The sequence below is a fragment of the Juglans regia genome, chromosome 7 (assembly GCF_001411555.2).
Source record: "Juglans regia cultivar Chandler chromosome 7, Walnut 2.0, whole genome shotgun sequence".
NCBI lineage: Eukaryota > Viridiplantae > Streptophyta > Magnoliopsida > Fagales > Juglandaceae > Juglans > Juglans regia.
The window spans coordinates 14,182,036-14,202,279 of record NC_049907.1 but is presented as its reverse complement, the minus strand read 5'-3'; the positions used below and the strand labels follow the sequence as shown (position 1 = coordinate 14,202,279).

At 33.9% G+C, this 20,244-nt stretch overlaps 2 protein-coding genes across 3 annotated transcripts; one reads left to right on the top strand and one right to left on the bottom strand.

Annotated features, from left to right (window-relative positions):
- Positions 1-1,348: 1,348 nt before the first annotated feature.
- Positions 1,349-5,018, top strand: LOC108983271 (protein FAR1-RELATED SEQUENCE 5-like). 2 transcript variants are annotated; one of them, XM_035692563.1, is made up of 3 exons: positions 1,359-1,583; positions 2,764-3,050; positions 3,099-5,018. In XM_035692563.1, the coding sequence occupies exons 2-3, from the start codon at positions 2,810-2,812 to the stop codon at positions 4,736-4,738; spliced, it is 1,881 nt and encodes a 626-aa protein (XP_035548456.1). In that variant the 5' UTR covers positions 1,359-1,583; positions 2,764-2,809; the 3' UTR covers positions 4,739-5,018. The 2 variants fall into 2 exon arrangements, with proteins under 2 accessions (XP_018810400.1, XP_035548456.1); XM_018954855.2 differs by having other exon boundaries at positions 1,349-1,583; positions 2,764-5,018.
- A 5,309-nt stretch (positions 5,019-10,327) lies between these two features.
- On the bottom strand, positions 10,328-20,212 carry LOC109013837 (DEAD-box ATP-dependent RNA helicase 28-like). Its single transcript, XM_018996052.2, has 19 exons — positions 19,828-20,212; positions 19,551-19,730; positions 19,360-19,428; positions 19,062-19,168; positions 17,303-17,381; positions 16,297-16,470; positions 16,038-16,186; positions 15,735-15,830; positions 15,263-15,365; positions 15,030-15,092; positions 14,665-14,726; positions 14,466-14,562; positions 13,845-13,963; positions 13,725-13,767; positions 13,373-13,474; positions 12,256-12,354; positions 12,067-12,150; positions 11,142-11,416; positions 10,328-10,591 (listed from the first exon to the last, which is right to left on the bottom strand). Exons 1-19 carry the CDS (start codon positions 20,167-20,169, stop codon positions 10,576-10,578), a joined length of 2,259 nt encoding a protein of 752 aa, XP_018851597.2. The 5' UTR covers positions 20,170-20,212; the 3' UTR covers positions 10,328-10,575.
- Between the last annotated feature and the right edge of the window lie 32 nt (positions 20,213-20,244).

The following is a 20,244-nucleotide window of genomic DNA, read 5'->3' as shown; positions in this document are numbered from 1 at the left end:
TATATAATATATTATTGTGACACAGAAGGCCCAATTCTAAAAACCAAAATAATATATAAAAAAACACTTTAATACAAAATAGATAACAACTTTTGCAATAGTAAAATAAAATAATGAAGACCATCATAATAATAAAAAAATAAAAATTAAAGAGCCAATAATAATATAAAATATCATTAGAAAATTAAAGTTTATATAATATATTATTGTGAGAAAACATGAGAAGTATAAAAAAAATTCTCGTGTCCTCATTGGGTTAGGGATTAATGAGAAAGTTTTGAATAAAATACTAAAAATAAGTTTTAAGAGCGGTTTAAATTTTTTTGTATCGTTCCAAAATGTTTGCAAAAGACATATTTAAACAATCTTTTTGTGCTTATATGTGTGTGTATACAATGCAATCAAAACTTACAATATCTTTTATGTCTAGACAGGAATTATCCTCCTTATCAAGAGATCTAAATATATAAAAGACTCTTCACTGTTCATTTCAAGACTTGTAAGTGCCTTTTTATATATTATATATATATATTCCTTTTTCTTCTGGTCACTGCTTGTAATGTTTAGTGGATACTTATTAATAGTAAATTAATTTTGAGAAATATTTTATTTTATAAATTTTGATATGTAATATCGATCTATGCTTTTTATATGTTCTCTTTTTATGGTATTTTTTCATTTCATGTGTTATTTTGTTATCTTTGTTTCTTTGTTGATTTAATATGTTTTTTTTAACATATTAATCAATGAAATTATTTATAGTATTTAAAATGCACCATGAAGGTATGTATTTCGCATTAAACAATTGTTAATTATTCATTACTATATAATAATTAAATATATAATCTAATGTGAAGATTTGATGTGAATAATTAAAATCAAATTCATCTTATATTATTTTATTATTATATAATAAAAAAATAGCTATTCCAATGTAGATATTTATGTGAATAAAATAGTTAAAAGTCAAATTTCTCTTACATTCATAAAAAATATCTTTTAACTTTAACTAATCCAATGAAAGTGATCTTAGGAGTAGAGTTGAATTCTATAAATAGGAATAAAATAATTTGTAAATAATAATTATATAGTGAAATAATAATAAAATATTTTATAAAATTTTAAAATGTAAAAGAAAAAAATTTAAGTAAAAAATATTAAAAAAATATAGTGTTAGAATATTAATTTTTAATATTAATTATTTAAAAATTAAATTATTTTTATTTAAAAATTAATAATTAATAATTAATTTAAAAATATTTATATTTAAATAATATTTAAGAAGAAAATAATACGAGTCGAAAGGACAATTTTGAAATGAAATTCTTTTACAAACAAACCCTAAAACAAAACGAAAAATACGAAAATGGTATGATCTGATGGCAGTGCCCGATACACGGACACGCCCAATCTGTACGTAACCCTAACCCTAAAACCTCTCCCTCATCCCTCCCTCCGTCACTATCAGTGAGTCCGGCGCCAGCCATCCTTCCTCTGCGCGGCAGAACTTCATTTCCCGCGAAGATCTTCGTTACCAGCTGGCTCCCCTGCCCCCTCCCTCGCTCCCCTCACGAGTCCGAGCGGTAGATCTTCTTTTCCTCCATTTTTTGTTTACATTTTTTTATTTAGAAATTCTAAGTTGAACACGAATTTTTTGATTTAGAAATTTTAAGTTGAACACGAATTCGGGCAGTTAGAAATTCCTTGCTTGAACACGAATGCTATCGGTCCCTGTAGGTCCCTGTAGCAGGACCCTTTTTTAATCTCCTTGGGAATGTTGATGCTTTGAGTCTATTGATTGAACACGAATTGATTGATTTAGAAATTCTTTGAACACGGATTCCTTGAGTTACATTTTTGTGTGCAGAGACACTTCTGTTACTCCCTTTGCAGCTGCACCAAATGTTTTTGGACCACAGTTTTCTTTTTTTGTTTATCTAATGGTGGTGGTGTCATTTTAGTGACAGAAGTTATTGTCTCTGTTGAGATTTGAAAATCAGACGCCAACACTTTGTAACACAATAGGGTGTCAGTCAACTTGTTGGTGAGATTTTAACTGATTAGCAAAAAGAAAGAATGATAAAGTTTGATTGATATATATATATACATGTATGTATGTATGTATGTAGGGATAACCTAGCTACAATAATCTTTTGCACTAGAGGACTTAAGACCACCATGTACATGGATCTTTACAGAAAGTTGAAAGAATACTTAGGCCTGCATGCTCATGCACTGGAATACTCATTCACACAGTTGGTCATACTCATACTCAGGTTCTTTCAAAATCAACCCAATTGTAAACATGCTCGGTTTGTTCAAAATGAATTATGAGCTAATTAACAGAAAGAAAAAAGAAGAGCCCACAAAATTGGAATTTTGAGGATTTTGTTGCCCCAATATCAGTAAACAACTTTGAACATGGTCTCCATTAATATTCAAGTTTAGATCAGTTTTTGAAGAGAAAAGCTGCTAGAGGTAAGCAAGCTGCATTCAATGTGCTTTTTTCTCGTACATAATTAACTCTGCTTCCCTAATTGCCAACTACCCCTCATGATTTAGTTCACCACGGCTAAAAGTACGAGATGAAACAACTAAAATTTCTCAACTTGGAATGATGGCGTCCAAAATTTTGTATGGGTCAATTTTATATATATATATCTGTGTGTGTTTGTGTGCGCCTTTTTTATCATTTATTTCTTCAACACATAAATGCTTTGAAGTTGAAATTATTGGTGACTTTGACTTTGTTTTGAGTGATAGGATCTTCTTACACAGTTCAAAGGCTAGACTTGCAATAGATTCCGAGATGGATCTCTCGGATAATCAGTATGACGAGGTAGGGGTTGATAATGAGCAAGATGACAATGAAACTATTGAAGAACCTAAGGTTGGAATGACATTTTCATCTGCAGAAGAAGTTTGGTCTTACTATATGAAGTATGGTAAGCAGAAGGGGTTTGGGGTGTGTAAAAGGAATTCTAAACAAGGAGATGATGGGAATGTCAGATGGTTTACCTTAGTATGTGCACGACAAGGCACATCAAAGAGTAAGGCTGCCAATATTCTCAAGCCAAGACAAACAGAGAAGATAGGGTGTATGGCTAGGATTAATGCGACACTGAATGATGAAGGTGGATATACCTTGTCTAAAGTAAACTTGGATCACACACATGTTTGTAGTCCGGAAAAGGCAAGACATTTCAGATGCTTTAAGAAGGTTGATGCTCGTGTGTCTAAGAGGTTTAAAATAAATGATGAGGCAGGAATACGAATGAAAAAAAACTTCAAGTCTCTAGTTGTTGAAGCCGGGGGGTACAAGAATGTGCCGTTTGTGGAGGAGTGTCGAAACTATATTGACAAAGAACGACAACTTCGCCTCGGAATTGGAGGTGCTGAAGCTTTATGTAACTACTTTCGACAAATGCAAAAAAAAAATCCAGATTTTTACTATGAGATGGACGTGGACGATGATCTTAAGTTAAAGAATGTGTTTTGGGCAGATGCCCGAAGTAGAGCAGCGTATCAATCATTCAGGGATGTGATTACATTTGACACAACATACTTGACTAATGCCTACAATATGCCTTTTGCACCGTTTGTGGGTGTGAACCATCATGGTCAGTCAATGTTATTTGGGTGTGGATTGATATCCAATGAGGACACACATACTTTTAAGTGGTTGTTTGAATCATGGTTGAACTGTATGAATGACCAACCACCAAATGCAATCATTACAGACCAAGATAAGGCAATACAACTTGCAATTTCGAGGGTGTTTCCAACGTCGAGGCATCGCTTCTGCTTGTGGCACATAATGAAAAAGCTTCCTAAGAAGTTTGGATCACATTCTCGATATGAAGAGATCAAGAGTACTCTACAGAAGTGCGTGTATGACTCTTTAAGTGAGCAGGAGTTTGAAGAACGTTGGTGCGATTTGCTCAATACTTATGATCTTCATGAGAATGCATGGTTGGGATCACTATATAGTGATAGACATTTTTGGGTGCCAGCCTACATTAGAGACACATTTTGGGCTGGAATGTCAATTGCACAACGGAGTGAAGGCATTAATGCATTTTTCGATAACTACGTTAACTCCAGGACTACTCTAAAACAATTTGTTGATCAATATGATTCAGCCCTTAGGAGAAAGGTAGAGAATGAAGCTGTTGCTGACTTCAATTCATTTAACACCGAGATTCCTTGTATCAGTCACTATCCTCTTGAGAAGCAGTTTCAAAAAGCATACACAATTGCCAAATTTAAAGAAGTACAAGACGAATTGCGAGGATTTTTATATTTGACTACATCGCTTTTGGAATGCGAGGGTGGAAAATATACGTACATAGTTGCCGATGAGGTTCAAGTGAGTGATGAATTAATAAAACGTGCAAACTACATTGTCAAACTAGATGAAGATCTCCTGGAAGTTAATTGCAGTTGCAAGTTGTTTGAGTTTAGGGGCATATTATGCAGACACGCTCTTCGTATCCTGACTCAATTAGGCAAGAGTACAGTACCATCAAAATACATTTTGGATCGGTGGAGGAAGGATATAAAACGAAAATACAACTTTGTCAAAAGTAGTTATGAGGCAACTAGCAACCCCGAGGGACAAAGGTACGATAGGATTCAAAATTGCTTCTATGAATTGTGTTCAAATGCTGCAAAGACTGAGAGCAATTGTGTGAAATTGATCAATCAGCTAGAGCAATTGAAGCTAGAGTTCCATTGATGGAGGTGACTATGTTTTGGCAGAGATTGCTATGTTTTGGTGGAGATTGATGTGGACAACATGCTTGGAGCAGCTAGTTCCATTAATGCAATATTTTGGTGAAAGTTTTGGTGCTGATTGTGTTTCAATAGTTGAAATTGATGATAGGCGTTGTTGGAAAGACAATGAATGCTTCTGTAAATAATTTTTGTTAAAGGTGTTTGTACATGATAACACTAGCATGAGTCATTTTTATGACGCTTTTTCTGGAGAATGGATGACCTTTTTTTCCCTTTCTAAATGAGTCATTTTTAGGTTGTGAACGCAAAATATACTTGTACAGGTTTATTTTGATGGTTCAACAAGAATACTACCAGTTATATACTTTTCCCAAATGTATAATGAACAAAATATAATAAATAATTCAATTTTTTCAAATCTCAAAATTAATAATAATATTAAAAAATAATATTTTAAAAATATTTTATTTAATTTTTAACTTTTATCTTAATTTAACTTAACTCAATTTAACATCCAAACGCAGTCTCAAACTCTGATTTGGTCATTTGGATCACTTATGGTATGAACCTTGAACTATTGTGAGGGTTATTGTCAAATAGTACAATTGATTTAGAGGCCATTTGGATTGAGAAATTATCTCATCTCATATTATCATTATAACTTTTTCAAACTTTTACACAAAATATAATAAACAATTTAATTTTTTTAAATTTCAATTTAACTTTTTCAAATTTTAAAATAATAATAATATTAAAAAATAATATTTTATTCAAATTTCATTTAAAATGCAATAAGAAAAACACCCAAATTTGCAGCATCTTTACGTACCAATACAGGAGCTATGTGTATTGTGAGAGTGAAGCTCCGAAAAAAACTAAATAAGGTATAGCAAAACATACAGGAAATGAAACATGGAATTTGCCTCCACAAAGAATCCAATTACTTGAACATGAAAATATCATAGCATCAATGGATAGATGATAAAAAAAAAAAAAAACATCTCATTGAATCAATTACTCCCGAATCTTGACTACATACAAATGCCCATACCGAAGAACTAAAATATTTTACACATCAAAGACTAGTTTCCTAATTTTATCGTAGCATTAAATTACAAATATTTTCCTTTGAATCAACAAGTGGATATAAGTAATCCAAAAAAAAAACCATCACAGTGAAATTGTAAGTATGTAACTAGTATCTAGTCTAATTACGTAACTAGTATTCTCAAGCTTTCTCTTATGCCTTTCAACTTCAGTTTTTAGTTGATGTTGAGTGATTTGTATATCCATTCCTAATGCCCAGCCTGCAAAATTGACACGATGCATATTAGCATACAAGACAACAAACACAAATGAAATAGGAGTAAGAAGATAATTTTTCATCATATAGTTTTAGCATCCAAAAAATCACCGTCCTTCATTTTCCTTAGCATGGACAGTTGTTTTTTTTTTATTTTTTTTTATAGGTGCATGGACAGTTCTTTGATATACTTTAATACCACAGTAACATATTGGGCACTCAAGTCTTGACTTTTTTGAGCTTGAGTTTTGCTACTGCATGACTCATACATTACTATTCATAAATGAACGGTATAGTTAATGGAATACAATAAACAATCTCACTACAAATAGATTCATTGTAATACACTAATAGATTTAAAATAACGTATAACATTGCACACAATCAGATTACTAGAGAAGTGATTTTTTTTCTAGAAGTATATATATGCTCCAAAACAGAGAAATATCACAATTTTCATAGCCAACAAAAACCACCACGAAGAAATAAAGAAGAATAAACACACAAAGGGAAGAAGGGAATATCACCTGTTGGAGGTCTAGATCTGCTCGCCGATTGCACGAATCGGTTAACTTTGTCACTTGGACGGGAGGGAGGGGATCGATTATCACCGATCACGAGAGGGAGGGAGGGTGGGGAGCCGAGCAACAAGTGATGTTTCGTAAGGTTAGGGTTTCAAATGAGGAGAAAAGCAGGATTCAAGTTCCATTTTGTTTTTTGTAAAGAAAAAACTGGTAGAATTCCTCTAACTTAACGCTCAATCTTATTGCTCATATATTTTAATTTTTTTAGTTTTTAATTTTTACTTAATAACTAAAAAAGTGACTATTAATAAAATAGTGTTTTTTTTTAATTTTTTAATGATTAAAAATATTAAAAATATATATAATATAAAATCAAAATAAAAACAAAAAACAAAAAACAAAAAATTTATAACAAGCTGTACATCCAGCGTTGCTCGCTGGCGTGAACTTTTTTTTAAATATTGGGGTTGCGTGGCATGCCATGTTGGATGAGTCAGGCGTCGGTAACAATTCTTGGCAACATAACATTTTCCAAAGGGACCCTGTTATAGCAATATAGCTACCGAGGATCTCACACAATTGCATAGTTTTTTTTATTATAAAAAAATAAAATAAAATAATTTTTGAGAGAAAAATAAGGTTTTTTATCTCACGAAATCATTTTAATTTTTAATTCGTATTGTTTCATTAAACGAATGTCTTACATTTAATATTGGTGTGTAATTTGGTGTGCGGAATTGCTTGTAAGAAGACTTTTTCAAGACGAATAGATTAAGAAAAGTAATAGACATATAATTTTTTTTATAATTTTTTATATAACTATATTTTAAATAAAAATATTTTTATAAAGTAATTTATAAAATTAAAACTTTTTTAAAAAGAGGAGACGGGTACGACCAGCGTAGCAATCCTCACTGGACGTGACTATAGGAGTCTTTTCCCATTGTGAAATGTTCAGTTTTAGCCATAGCTACTACCTCAAGTGTGAGGTTGTCACCACAACATCCCTAAAATATCCAGGCTGTTCAAAATCCCATCTCATAGTCCAAAAGTCAGGCTTTATTACTACAAGTAGTTTTAATTTATGTCCTGACTAGAACTTTTGATTTCGAAACTATCAAATACAAGCTCGTACCAACTAAGCTACCACCTCGGTGGACTTATAAAATTAACATTTATTTACATCAATGTGGATGATGGTCGGTCATCTACAAAATTCCTAAAAAACATAATTATTATTTTTCAATAATTTACATCAATGGTCCTGAATTAGTTATTACATGAAAAAATACGAGTATTCGCATTGGAGTATCCATGTCCTATTTAGCCATTTTTAACCTACATACTACCTTGATATTAACTTCTTATTATTGTGATGGGTTACTAGCAGTGCATGGCATAGTTTTCGGTTATTTTAAAAGAAAACCTTCAAGTTAGAATCAGTGTAAACTTTAAAATTACACTAGCCAATAAAAAAGGGGAACATAGGAGACTCACTTAATTTACCATGGTGCACACTGAGAGCATTTCTTTCTCATTCTCCATAAAACCTTCTTTCAGTCTTGTATCTCTCCCTTTCTCGCACTTTCTTTCTATCCAAACAGATACAATTTACAATATTTTTCAGCGCACTCTCTCTCTCTCTCTCTCTCTATTTGAACAGATCCAGTTTACAATATTTCTCTAGAAGAAGCTCTTTCAATCTTGGTCTTAAGAAGCCCTTTCTCCAAAATGAGGTCGTGAGCTCAACGAAAGCAGCAGTGGTATTTCTCATTCTCCAGAAGAAGCATTTTCAATTTTGGTCTCTCTCCCTCTCTCGCTCTCCAAACAGATCCAGTTCAAAACTTATTTGTTGAGTGTACTTTTCTCCATTTGAGAAGTTGGATTCGCGTGTTTATGAAGGTTATAGTGTGGGCATGTGAGTTTTTCTAATTCATTATTTGGGTGGGGTGGTGCATGAATTAATTCCAATTTAATTTGGAATGAGGGTGGTATAAAAACGTTGCTAATTATCTATTTCATCTTGTAGAATATAATCTATGTGTAAAATGATTATGTAATGGTTAGATGAAAAAGCTGAAGATTTGGAATTGAAAATTATTTGTATTTATAGTTTTTGGATGTTGAAATGATATGGGATGAGATTATAGATAATATAGGATAGAAGACTCTAGGCTATTTTTAGTTGTTCAACCAAATTCAACTCATCTCAAACTAATTATTGATGGAACTCACTACATTGTCCATTTTTCATAAAAAGTTAAACTCATCTCAATCTATTTTATACATTTCAACCTAAAAAATTTAGGGTAGTGATAGGCTAACAACTCATTCACAACTTTAAAAATAATAATATTTTTTATTATATTTAAGAAAAATGATAGTATAACTATCAAATATGCCTACCAAATGTGTCCACTCATATATATATATTTTAATGATTAAAGAAGTGATTATTAATGAATATATATATATTTTCTTAATGGTTAAAGATGTTTAAAAAATGATAAAAGAAAAATAAAAAAACTGATTTATACTAGTGTGCACATTTGGTAGGTACCATAGCATTGTTCTATATTTAAACCCATCAAATCAAAGTAAAAGTAAAAATCAAATTTAAAATAATTTTGTTTTATTACATAGTTGTAATTAGTTATTAATAACTTTATCATTTTTTAAAAATTAAATCCATCTCAATAAAATTTATAAAATATTAATATTTATAATTTAATTGAATTCATTTCTACATCCAAAAAGGTAACTTACTATCCGAGCCAGGTCTCAATGACCTCGTCAAACACGGACAATGGAAATACGTCTTATTGAATTTTCGTGTACCGCAAGTCAGGAAATGTTTGTTTACTACACCGTAGTGGTTCTAACTTCTAGTATTCTACATCCACTGGCGTATGGCTTTTCTCAATAGTTTATCTGTCCCGATCTTAATTGCTAGAAATTTCTGGACACGGGGCCTGGAAATTTCACGTTTGGATATGCTGGAAACAGCATGGAACGCGAGTTTCATCTGCGGCACCTAATTGACAGTTCTCCTGGTTGGGATCCAGGCGAAAATTCTGGTCTACAATTAGGACTGTTCATCTTAGCCCTGGTCCGGAACCCGGACGGAATAAACCAGGCTGGTACTGCATAGAAAAATCCGGATACACCGATTCGGGTACCGAGTTTCAAAAGAAAAATGTATATTATGTTATCATTTATTTTATGATTTTTTTTTTCTCTTCTCCACATAATTTTTTATTTGTGGTCAAATAACATGAAGATAGACTTTGACCTGTTGCTCTTATTAATTTTCTTTTAAGCATTACATGCGTAGCAAAGGAAGGAAGGGACATAGGTACCTGTACTTGATCTTGGGAATGATGGACTATGAAAGTAACATAATGCTAAAATTATTTACTAAATGAGATTCTTGGAAATTAAAGATCCGTCCTAATGCTAATAGATAACGATCATTTCATTGAAATTCAAAATGCATATAAACAATGTAATATGTGATTTTCATATCAACAATGTATGTTATTTTATAAACAATTTTATTTTAAAAAATTAAATAAATAGAATTTAAATGCTACACTAATATATTTTTTTAAAAAAAATATTCATAACATGTAAGTTTTAATTTTAAAAACAAAAAAAGGTACACCAATTTCAATCCAGATTCCGACCCGATTTTAAAATCCCAGATCTACCCGATTTTAAAACCCCAGATCTACCTGCCGAAACCCAGATGTACAGTCCTATCTTCGATTTAGCATAGGTCTAGACTTATATTGCAGGGAGAACAAAATAAATCTTCAGTTTCATAAAATATTTGGAAACCTCAACCTTTTCTTTACTGCTAATGTTACACTAGACGTTACATCCTAATAATTTATAAAACAAACAAAATTGATGATAATAAATGCCCAAATGAAAATTCCATAGAAAGTCCGTCCATTCCTTCGCAGAGGTTATGTCATAGGAAATCTTAGCCACCGACTTGATATTTTCCTACTTGCGCTTGTACCTGGAGAAAGAAATTGAATAACAGTGAGTTTTCCCATGCAGCAAGCATTGGTGGCATTATCATATATCAATTCAAATTCCCCGACAATACATAGAATACAAGTACGGTAAGTATACGTAAGATGCCAAATAATGGGCGAAGATACATGGCAACGGCTCCACTACATAAGCATTTAAACATAGTCCTCAATTAAAATATAAACTAGAGCTAGAACATAACATAGTTCTTAAAAAAAAAAAATTTTATGTAGATTTATCTTTTCGTATTCATTATAATAGGAAAACATTATAATAATTTACAAATAGCCTATCTTTTAATAGCTTTTAAGATATATATTAGTAATAAAATAATAAGATATATGTATTTTATTTTTATTTTAATAAAATATATTAGTGCTTTAAACTGTGCATTCGTGCCTCAGGCATGTAACATCTTACTAGTATATATATATATATATATATATATATATATATATATATAGAAGAAAAAATGCCAGTAAACACAAATCTGATCTAGAAAGGTGAAAAGGATTTGCAAGCTAAAATCATACCTTGACTTGCTCTTAAATGAACTTTTGGGTTTTTTCTTGGGTGCAGTGACGTTTCTGTTCTGCTTTCTATCGCTCATGTCACTCTGGAATAGCTCCCGCATCTCTTCTGTTCTTGAATGAGTTTTTTGGGTTAGAGGTTTTGATTTCTTACTGGTCTTCTTCACAATCTTGCCAGCATCTTGCGCCCTCTTTTTAGCCTTCACTGCTTTTGCCCGTCGGTAACCCACATCGACAAGTGACTTTCCAGTATTTTCTTTATTCATTTTCCCATTACCCTGCAGTTCTTACAAATTAGACAGTGTGCGCCACCTTATGACAAACTTAATAAAACAGGCTACACTTAAATGTAAGGTATAACAAAAGAGAAACAAAAAAGCTGCAGTTGATAATAATACAGTTAAAAGGGCAAGCAAGGCAATTGTGTTGACACAAAGGAGTGGAAGTAACCTTGGACAAAAATCAGCTCAGATATTGAGTTATAAGGACCGAGAAACAGAAGATAGGCTACAGATCACAGAGAAAGTTGTGCGAGTGTGGATGCATGTGCCAATGTAGCATAGATAATGTTTATAAATGTTACAATGTAAGAATCATATTGACATAAATTTCGAATTTCCGGCATGCATAATAAACACAGGCAGATCGAAAGGCTGCACCAAAATTTGACAATGGCAATTGAAAAAAAAATCTAGCAAAATTGTTACTCTTTAGGTTATAATATCTAATTATAAACATTCTTCATAGTACTACACATAGGTTTAGTCATCCACTTGTCCCAGAAAGCTTCTGATTCTTTTTTTGTTAATCCAGATAATTGTGTTGCTAAAAGCTGCTTTTTAATAAGATAAAAGTATGAGAACTATTCAATATTTATGGGAATCAACAAATACACACACACACACACACAGAGACAGGAGAAACATACTTCTAATTTGTTAATTTGGTTTTCATCCTCCAACATTTCTCTAGCTGCTTCCAATTTTCGACGCTTCTTCCGAGGCAAATTTTTCTATTCAACATATAGCATTCAAGAGCATGAGTTATGTTGTATATCAACAAAAGTTTTCACAAAAATCATCAAATAAACAAGCTCAGATACACAAGATATAAGCACCTCACGCTCTCGCTTCCTCTTTTCCTTCATCTTGAGGTCTTCGGCTTGTTGGACACTGATTAAGTCTTTTCCAGGATTGTTTTCTTTTTCCAAAGATGCCTGTTGATAAGGTTGCAGATGCCATATCTCAGTCAGTTAAACTAAAACCCAAATGGAAGTGTTTGGAAAGAGAGGACTCCACTGGAGATAAGACGATACAAGGGGAAAGAAAGAGTAGAGAGGGAAATTTTGGAAAGACGCCTGGGGGCAGGGAGCAAATAAAGAGGGAGAAAGACGTTCACCATAAAAAATGGCTAGCTATAGTTTACGAAAATAGTGCTCAGATTTTGCTCTCTTTGAAAGCAAGAGATCGAACACTAGGATCACACTGTAGAAGAACCTCGAAAATAGAATACCCTTTTGCTTTATATATAATAACAAAATTTCACAACAGATAAAAGAAAAGGGCAAGCCCTAGTAAAGGAGAATATACAAGATACAAAAAGTAAAACCGTCTGACCAACAAGGGTTGCATGGGAATTTGAATATCCAGCAGAGAACAAAACACTATTTGTATAAGCACCCTTTTGGAGAAGCGATGTAAAAAATGACATTACTAGGGAGAAGGTTTTCTGGGGTCATAAAATTTTATTGCATCATATAGAAACGATATATATATATATATATATTTTATAAGTAGAAACGATATTTTTTATAAGAGTACAGAAACAATCAAGTGGTATTGAAACTGCAACACCTATCATGCAGAGACATTATGCAGCTCCCTCTAAGTCCAAGGTTCAAATCCTCTTGGGTGTAAATAATTTCTAGGGGCCATTGAACTGAGGGAACTTCCCCATGAATTACCCGAGGTGCACTTGTGGGAAACTCCTTGTCGAGGGCCTGTGCACCCCCGGGATTAGTTGGGACTTTGTTCTTGGACACTCGGTGCCAATAAAAAAAAAACAAATGAGAAGTACGCATGTGGTTTTCAATTGACCATGTCAAGGCCATTGTCAATAATCTGGAAAAAGATGAGCCAACCATTTATCCAATAAGTCACGTACTAGCCAAGATGCAAAATTTAATTCTGTTCAAAATTTTGAAAAATAATAAAAAAAAGGTGATTATAAATAACCTTTGCAGCCTTTGAGACAAGCTTCTTCTCTTTTTCTGTAACAAACCAGGTCTTTTTGGGCCGTGAATAAATTTCATCCTTATATGCAATCAAATTTTCAGCCTGTTCAATCATAGAGGTGCACCAACTTATGTCAGCTCAAAAAGATATCTGAATGATCAACTAATTACAATTAACCAAAGAAAAATCAGAATATAAGGGATACTTTGGAAGTGAGAATACAGAGCTTCAAAACATCGACTTTGTCAAAATAATAGAAAGATCACATACAAATATTCAACTCATTTATCATGGAAGTACAACTGTATACAAATGATTTCAAATGAAAAGTAGCACGTGTAAATTTACAAACCTTTGTTGCTTCCATTTCAGCTTTTCGTAGGGCTCTCTCTTCACTGTATATATTCAAAATCTATTATTGCATTCCAATGAGAAATAAGATGAAAAAGTTTTAAAACCAAAATACTAAGACCTCTCTTCTTGAAGAACTGCAGCCACTTGATCTTCCATATGCTCAATTATCTCAGACCACTTAGTTATTGATTGCTCAGCAACAATTCGACTCTTCAGCTTTGAACCAGCTCTCTTAGCCTACCAAATCAAAATCAGAAGTCAGGTAAATCTTATTCAGGGTTTTTTGAATGCATCAATTTTTTATTGCTCTCTCTCTCCAGTGGATGGAAGAAAACCTCAAGAAAATTCTCAATAAGGGAAATTTGTTTAAGAATAATTATGTAATTAATATAAAGGAAACTATAAAGAGCAAAACTTCTGATATGGAGTTCAGATGGTTGGGAAAAAAGAAGATTGACTAATTAAAGGTGACAACCAGTTGTAAAATCGAGAAATATGGAGCTGACGTAGTTATAAGGAGCAAGGTTTTAAATCAAGAAAGAAGAAAAAAGAAGATAAGAGAGAGTGAGCGAGAAAAAGAGAGTTTTCCAACTAATTAACTGGAACAACTAAGGAGTCCACCTCTTTTGTTTTGAAAAACAAAACAAAGAAGATTTCCTAAATGCTAAAGTAGATTATCCTACTTATTTTCCAGATGATAAAATCCTCAGCAAGATATGAGGAAGAGAACGATGCTCACAATGTCTTTCAAAAGAGATCTGTCATTATCTGTTAGAAATGTAACAGCATATCCTTCCCTACCAGCTCTTGCTGTACGACCAACACGATGAACATAGCTGCACAAAGGAACAAAGACTGAAATGGTTTTCACCAGGATGCAGAAAGTGAGCTCCCAATTATGCATCACATCGCAACATTGATAAGGGTTAAGAATCTACCTGGTAACATCCCGAGGACATGCATAATTTATAACTGTTTGAACACCTATGATATCAAGTCCCTATGAAAGGCAAGCAACAAATAGTGTCACCAAAACAATAAAGTTTATCATTATCCAACTTAGTACCACTGGGATCTTTTAGGCTTTTACTTACGCCTGCAAAAAGCATGGAAAGGAAAAAAGGAAGGGAAAAGACAAAGGCTTGTAAATTCATCCATTAACTTAACACCCTACCCCACCATATGAGGGAAGAGAAAAAGGCTAGAATAATTTATTAAAGAGTTGAGATTATCGAACAAAAATGTGAAATCATGAGAACTCTTAGAGAGAAGAAGATAAACAAGTTTGAGAGTATGTTCTCACACGAGCAGCTACATCAGTTGCAATCAGGAAATCAACTTCCTGCTTTCTGAAGAGTTCCAAAGCCTACAAAGCAGCCATAATGTAGATTTATAAAACCAAAAAGATAGGCATGAAAGATAAAGCATTATCTAACAAGCTTCAAGATTTTAGTACAATAAGAATATGATTATCTCTATTTAAGAGTGATGTAACGAATTCAGAAAAACAAAATGCACTTCATAGAAGATACTCACATCAAGGCGCTGGACTTGTGTAAGATTTCCGTGAAGCTCAGCAGCTTTAAGACCAGCTAATCCAAATAGAATCTTCAACCGATGTGCAGCCTGTTTTGTTCCGCTGTCAATAGGAGTGACAAACAATCATGAAAAAAATTATCAGTAGGGAAGGGAGCATAAGCCTAAATTGATTGAAGCTCAGGAGCTAAGGTAAGTCTGTAAAGTTTAAGAATGTAATGGGGAAACAGGATTGATTGAAGCTGCAAAGCAATGCCATCTCACCAGGCTCACACAGTCATAACATAAACGTCTACACTAGACTGAAAAAGAATATGTATTTATAACAATATTTTACCATATACTTATGCAGCTTTAGATGCATTCATCCCACCATGAAGATTTCACAGTTAGATACAATTTAGGCAACAATCAAACTCACCATTCACACATGAAGACAATAAATCTAAATGAACGTAGCAGTAGTTAGAACCTGAAGATGATTGCTCTGGAAGTAAAAGTCTTTGAGCATAATGCAAGCAGAACTGCTTCCTGATTTACTTCACGCATACGACGTATCCTAACCACCCTACAAAACAGAAGTCATATACCTTGATGATTTAGATGGAAATGTAGTATAAGGCTACCACAAACACTATAGAGGATGATTCAGATGATAACTAACTATCTGTTCAACCACTCTCCAGAACCATCTTAGCTAAAAAAGTAGAAAATAGCATTGTAAGCAAAAAGAGAATTAAAGTTAGGTCAAATGAAACTTCAATCAAGGAATTACTCCTCTGTCAATGTTGCAGGCCGTTTCGTGGAAGGGTCAGCTGAGAGGCGCAAGGGTTTGGTCAGAGAAAGCTTGATAAGCTCGTCAACTTCTTCAGTCATTGTAGCTGAAAACAGCATGGTCTGTCTTCTTGATGGACATAGACGGACCTGTTAATAAACCATCAGTGGGTAGAGCTCATGATTAAACAAATCAGAACACTAAAAATAACTCAGATCTATGCTCAGAATTTTTAGGATTATAAAAGACAACAAGATACCAGCTCCTGGATTTCAGCATTAAATCCAAGCTCCAGAAGGCGGTCAGCCTCATCAAGGATTAGAACTGCAAGATCGTCCAAATCCACAGATAAAGAATTGCGTAAATGATCTATCATGCGTCCTGGTGTGGCCACAACAATATCGGGCATTGATCTCAAGGCTGCCTCTTGCACCTAATATAGAAATACTATTACTGCAATATCCCTGAAAAGCTTACGGGGAAAAAACACATATTTTTAGAGTTTTTCTACTTGTAAGCCAGTGTGTAAAACACACCATATACATCATTTAAATGACATGATTTGATTTGTAAGATTCAAATTTTATAATGTCTTCCAAATCAAAGCATGCCATGTAAGTGCTTTGCTAGATGTGTTATCCACACCGGCTTATAAATAGGATTTTTCTTTTTTTCTTTTATCGGTAAACAAGAATTTATTGATCATAAGGATAGGCGAGGGTTCAACTACACAGGACATCTACAAGAGCAAAGCCTAGGTGTGATGTTCTAGTGATACAAAAATACACATTTTTACTATCAGTTAATAAGTCGTTCATCTTCTAATAAATGACACAATAATGGTGTCCTCATACTTGTGTTTAAAATGTTTATATTTTCTTTTTGGGGAAATATTTTTTGATAGGTAAATATAAAAAGTTCATTCATTTCAAGAACAAGAGGAAGAGTAAACATAGGTACTCTTTTTTACCCTTAAAGTTTTGCTATTGCATTTCACCTATAATGGAGTCGAAAAACAAAACAATAATCATAAAACCCAGGATTCCATTTTTTTTTAAAAAAAAAACATTTAATGAAAATGTGCACACAAAAATACTTGGAATCTAATTCGGGTTGTTCAAATAGATTTGATTTCATGAGTTTACAATAACAACAGCAAAAGTGAAAAAAAGAAGGTTTTACTGAAAGCATCACAATCAAAAGGAGAATGTATTCACACATCACACCAGGTGGGTGGAAGTTATTAATGAAATTAATGATCAAACCTTTGTTGAAAGTCCACCGACAACCAGGCAACATCTGATGTCAGTAAATTGAGCAAGTTTCTCTATCATACTGTGAACCCTGCATAATGAAATCAAAATTCAATCGATAGATTAGGATCAAAACAGGTAGGTAAAAACAACAATTTCTTTCTTTTTCTATTTTATTTACAAGTGAGGTATGATGAAGGAACAAATCCTTTAGTGAAAAATCGAATTCTCCATATAAGTTTTCTTGAAGATGATATATATTTTTTTTTGATAGGTAAAAGTAAATTTTATTGAAATAACGATAGTAACAAAGTACACCAGAAGTATACAAACAGCTCATGAAACCTAATTACATCTAGGTACTAGTGAGAGATACAAGCAGGTCATGAAAATTGTCCGTATTACAAATAATAGCCAAAGCCCAAGAAAATAAAGTATTGTAGAAGAATCGCTTCAGCTCCTCCAAAGAATGCTCCATGTCTTCAAAGCACCTCTTGTTCCTCTCTAGCCACAAGCACCACATAATGCAATGAGGGATCATTTTGCACACAGCCGCTATACGTGGATTCTCCCTGATTCCTGTCCAACACCCCAGAATATCTCTAACTTTTCTAGGCATAGCCCAAGCCACCCCTGTCCTATTGAGGATCTCATTCCACAAACACATTGCCACCTCACAATGTAACAAAAGATGATCCACTAATTCCCCATCACTCTTGCACAAGAAGCACCAATTTGCTATGATAACACCACATTTTCTCAAATTATCCGACATGAGGATCCGCCCAAGAGATGCAGTCCATACAAAGAAAGCGATCTTAGACAGTACTTTACATTGCCAAAGGGCCTTCCAAGGAAAATTATGGTCATTAGAAACTCCCAAGAGAGCCTTGTAGAAAGAGCACACCAAAAATTTGTTATTTCCATTCAAAATCCAGATCATTTTATCCTCCGTCTCACTACCCATCAATATTGCATATAGCGAGTAAAAAAAAACAGCAAGCACATCCAACTCCCAATCATGAGCATCTTTCGAGAATCTTACATCCCAATGGACAACACCATTAGAAATTACCACTAGATCAGCCACGGCAGCCTCTTTGTGGCTGGAAATCTGGTATAGCATGAGAAACACCTGCTTTAGGGCCCTATCACCACACCAAGCATCGTGCCAAAAGTAAACTCTATCACCTCTTCGAATTGCAAATCTAAAACACTTGGTGAATCTACCCCATCCCACTCTAATATTTTAACACAAGCCCACACCATGTGTCCCTCTAACTTCCTTAGAACACCATCCCCCCATCATACTCCCATATTTGGCATCTATGACTTCTCTCCATAAACCCTCCCCTTCTTTATGGTATCTTCACAACCATTTCCCCAAAAGTGCTTTATTGAAGATGGTATTTAATGCTGGTATGGCTTATATATATATGTATATTTTGTTAACCGATCAAAAGAAGATATATATATATATATATATATATATATAATATTGTGCCTAGCTTGGATTTGAGATGTCAAGCAGTGTCTCAGAATTCATAATTGAAAGCTTCTTCATAATCATCAACACAAATTGAAGATAACGGAGAATTGAACTGGAATAATATTAATGTACTGCATGAAACGTAGTACGCTGCATGGAAGCACAAGTGGAAGTTTCAAACTTCAATGCATTACCTAAATGGAAGAAGCAATACCAAAACTTTTCCAACAAAAGAGCGTGCTGTATGCATGAAAAAAAAAAGTTCAGGGTAATAGCACTTACTGAACTGCCAACTCCCGAGTTGGAGTAAGAATAAGAACCCTTATCGCTGGCACACGTTTAGGACGGAACAATAACCTCTCCAAAGTTGGTAGCGTAAAGGCAGCAGTCTGTGAAATGGAACAATTGCAAAAAACCATTACTTCCAACTAAATTGACACAACGCAAAAACTTTAAATTCATGACCCCCCAACTTCATTTATTGACTTTGTATAAGATTTGCAGCATGCATGTCAGTAATGGTAGAATAGTTTATTTCCAAAAACAAAAGAAGGAAATTACAGCATTTCAGACAATTTACCTTCCCGGAACCAGTGATTGCACTCCCACAGATATCTCTCCCGGTCATTGCTAATGGTATGACAGCCGCCTACAATCAAAACCCTAAAACTCAGAAAACCATAATTGCATAAAATAAAAGCATACGAACTGCAATATTTAAATATTTAAAAATTAAAAATTAAAATACTAAAAGGATGATGTAAGAGAAACCTGAATTGGCGTGGGCTTAATGTACCCCAAGGCTTCGCAAGCCCGAAGCAGAGGGCGCGATAGATTTAGCTCCATGAACGAATTGGCATGGAAAGAGGCTCCCTCGGAAGGTGAAAAGAAAGGTTTACTCTCACCGGCATTACTGGCCCCATCATCTTCATCCTCGGGGTTATAATCTTCCTACATAATAGGGGAAAAAATAGGTTTACGAATTTTCATAGATAAAGAAAGCATGAATTTTGAATTGAGGGATTAAAAAGAGAAGGAGCTTAGTTACTTGTTTGTCGGGTTCGGACTCGGATTCGTCTTCGGCGTTATCGGAGTCGTCGTTGGTGATTGGAACGGAGCGGCTTTGAAGTGCTCTGGAGATCTTAAAGTCGATGGAGGTTGTGCTGCGACGAGCGTGTTCTTCGGCGACTGATTCGGAGTAGGAACCGAAGTCCCATGGAGATTGAGATTTGTGATTAGAAGGCCGCTGTCGTTTTTCTTCGTCTTCGTCGTCTTCTTCTTCTTTTGCTACTTGTTCTAATTCTTCTGTTTCTTCTTCTTCTTCTTCTTCGGCATCGAAGTGATCAAGTTCTTCGTCGCTTGGGGGTTCGAAAACGAAAGCCGGAGCCATAGGAGAGGACTGGGTTAAAGGATTTGATCGACGAGAGTGAGGGTTTAAAGGGTTTAAAGGAAACTTCATTACATT

Excerpts from the sequence above, each read along its gene's own strand:
- LOC108983271 (XM_018954855.2), top strand. The coding sequence starts at position 2,810 with ATGGATCTCTCGGATAATCAGTATGACGAGGTAGGGGTTGATAATGAG.
- LOC109013837 (XM_018996052.2), bottom strand. The coding sequence starts at position 20,169 with ATGGCTCCGGCTTTCGTTTTCGAACCCCCAAGCGACGAAGAACTTGAT. Across the intron at positions 17,382-19,061 it reads ACTCGGGAGTTGGCAGTTCA|GGTTCACAGTATGATAGAGA; the intron begins GTAAGTGCTATT and ends TTCATTATGCAG. Across the intron at positions 16,187-16,296 it reads ATGCTGAAATCCAGGAGCTG|GTCCGTCTATGTCCATCAAG; the intron begins GTATCTTGTTGT and ends GTTTATTAACAG.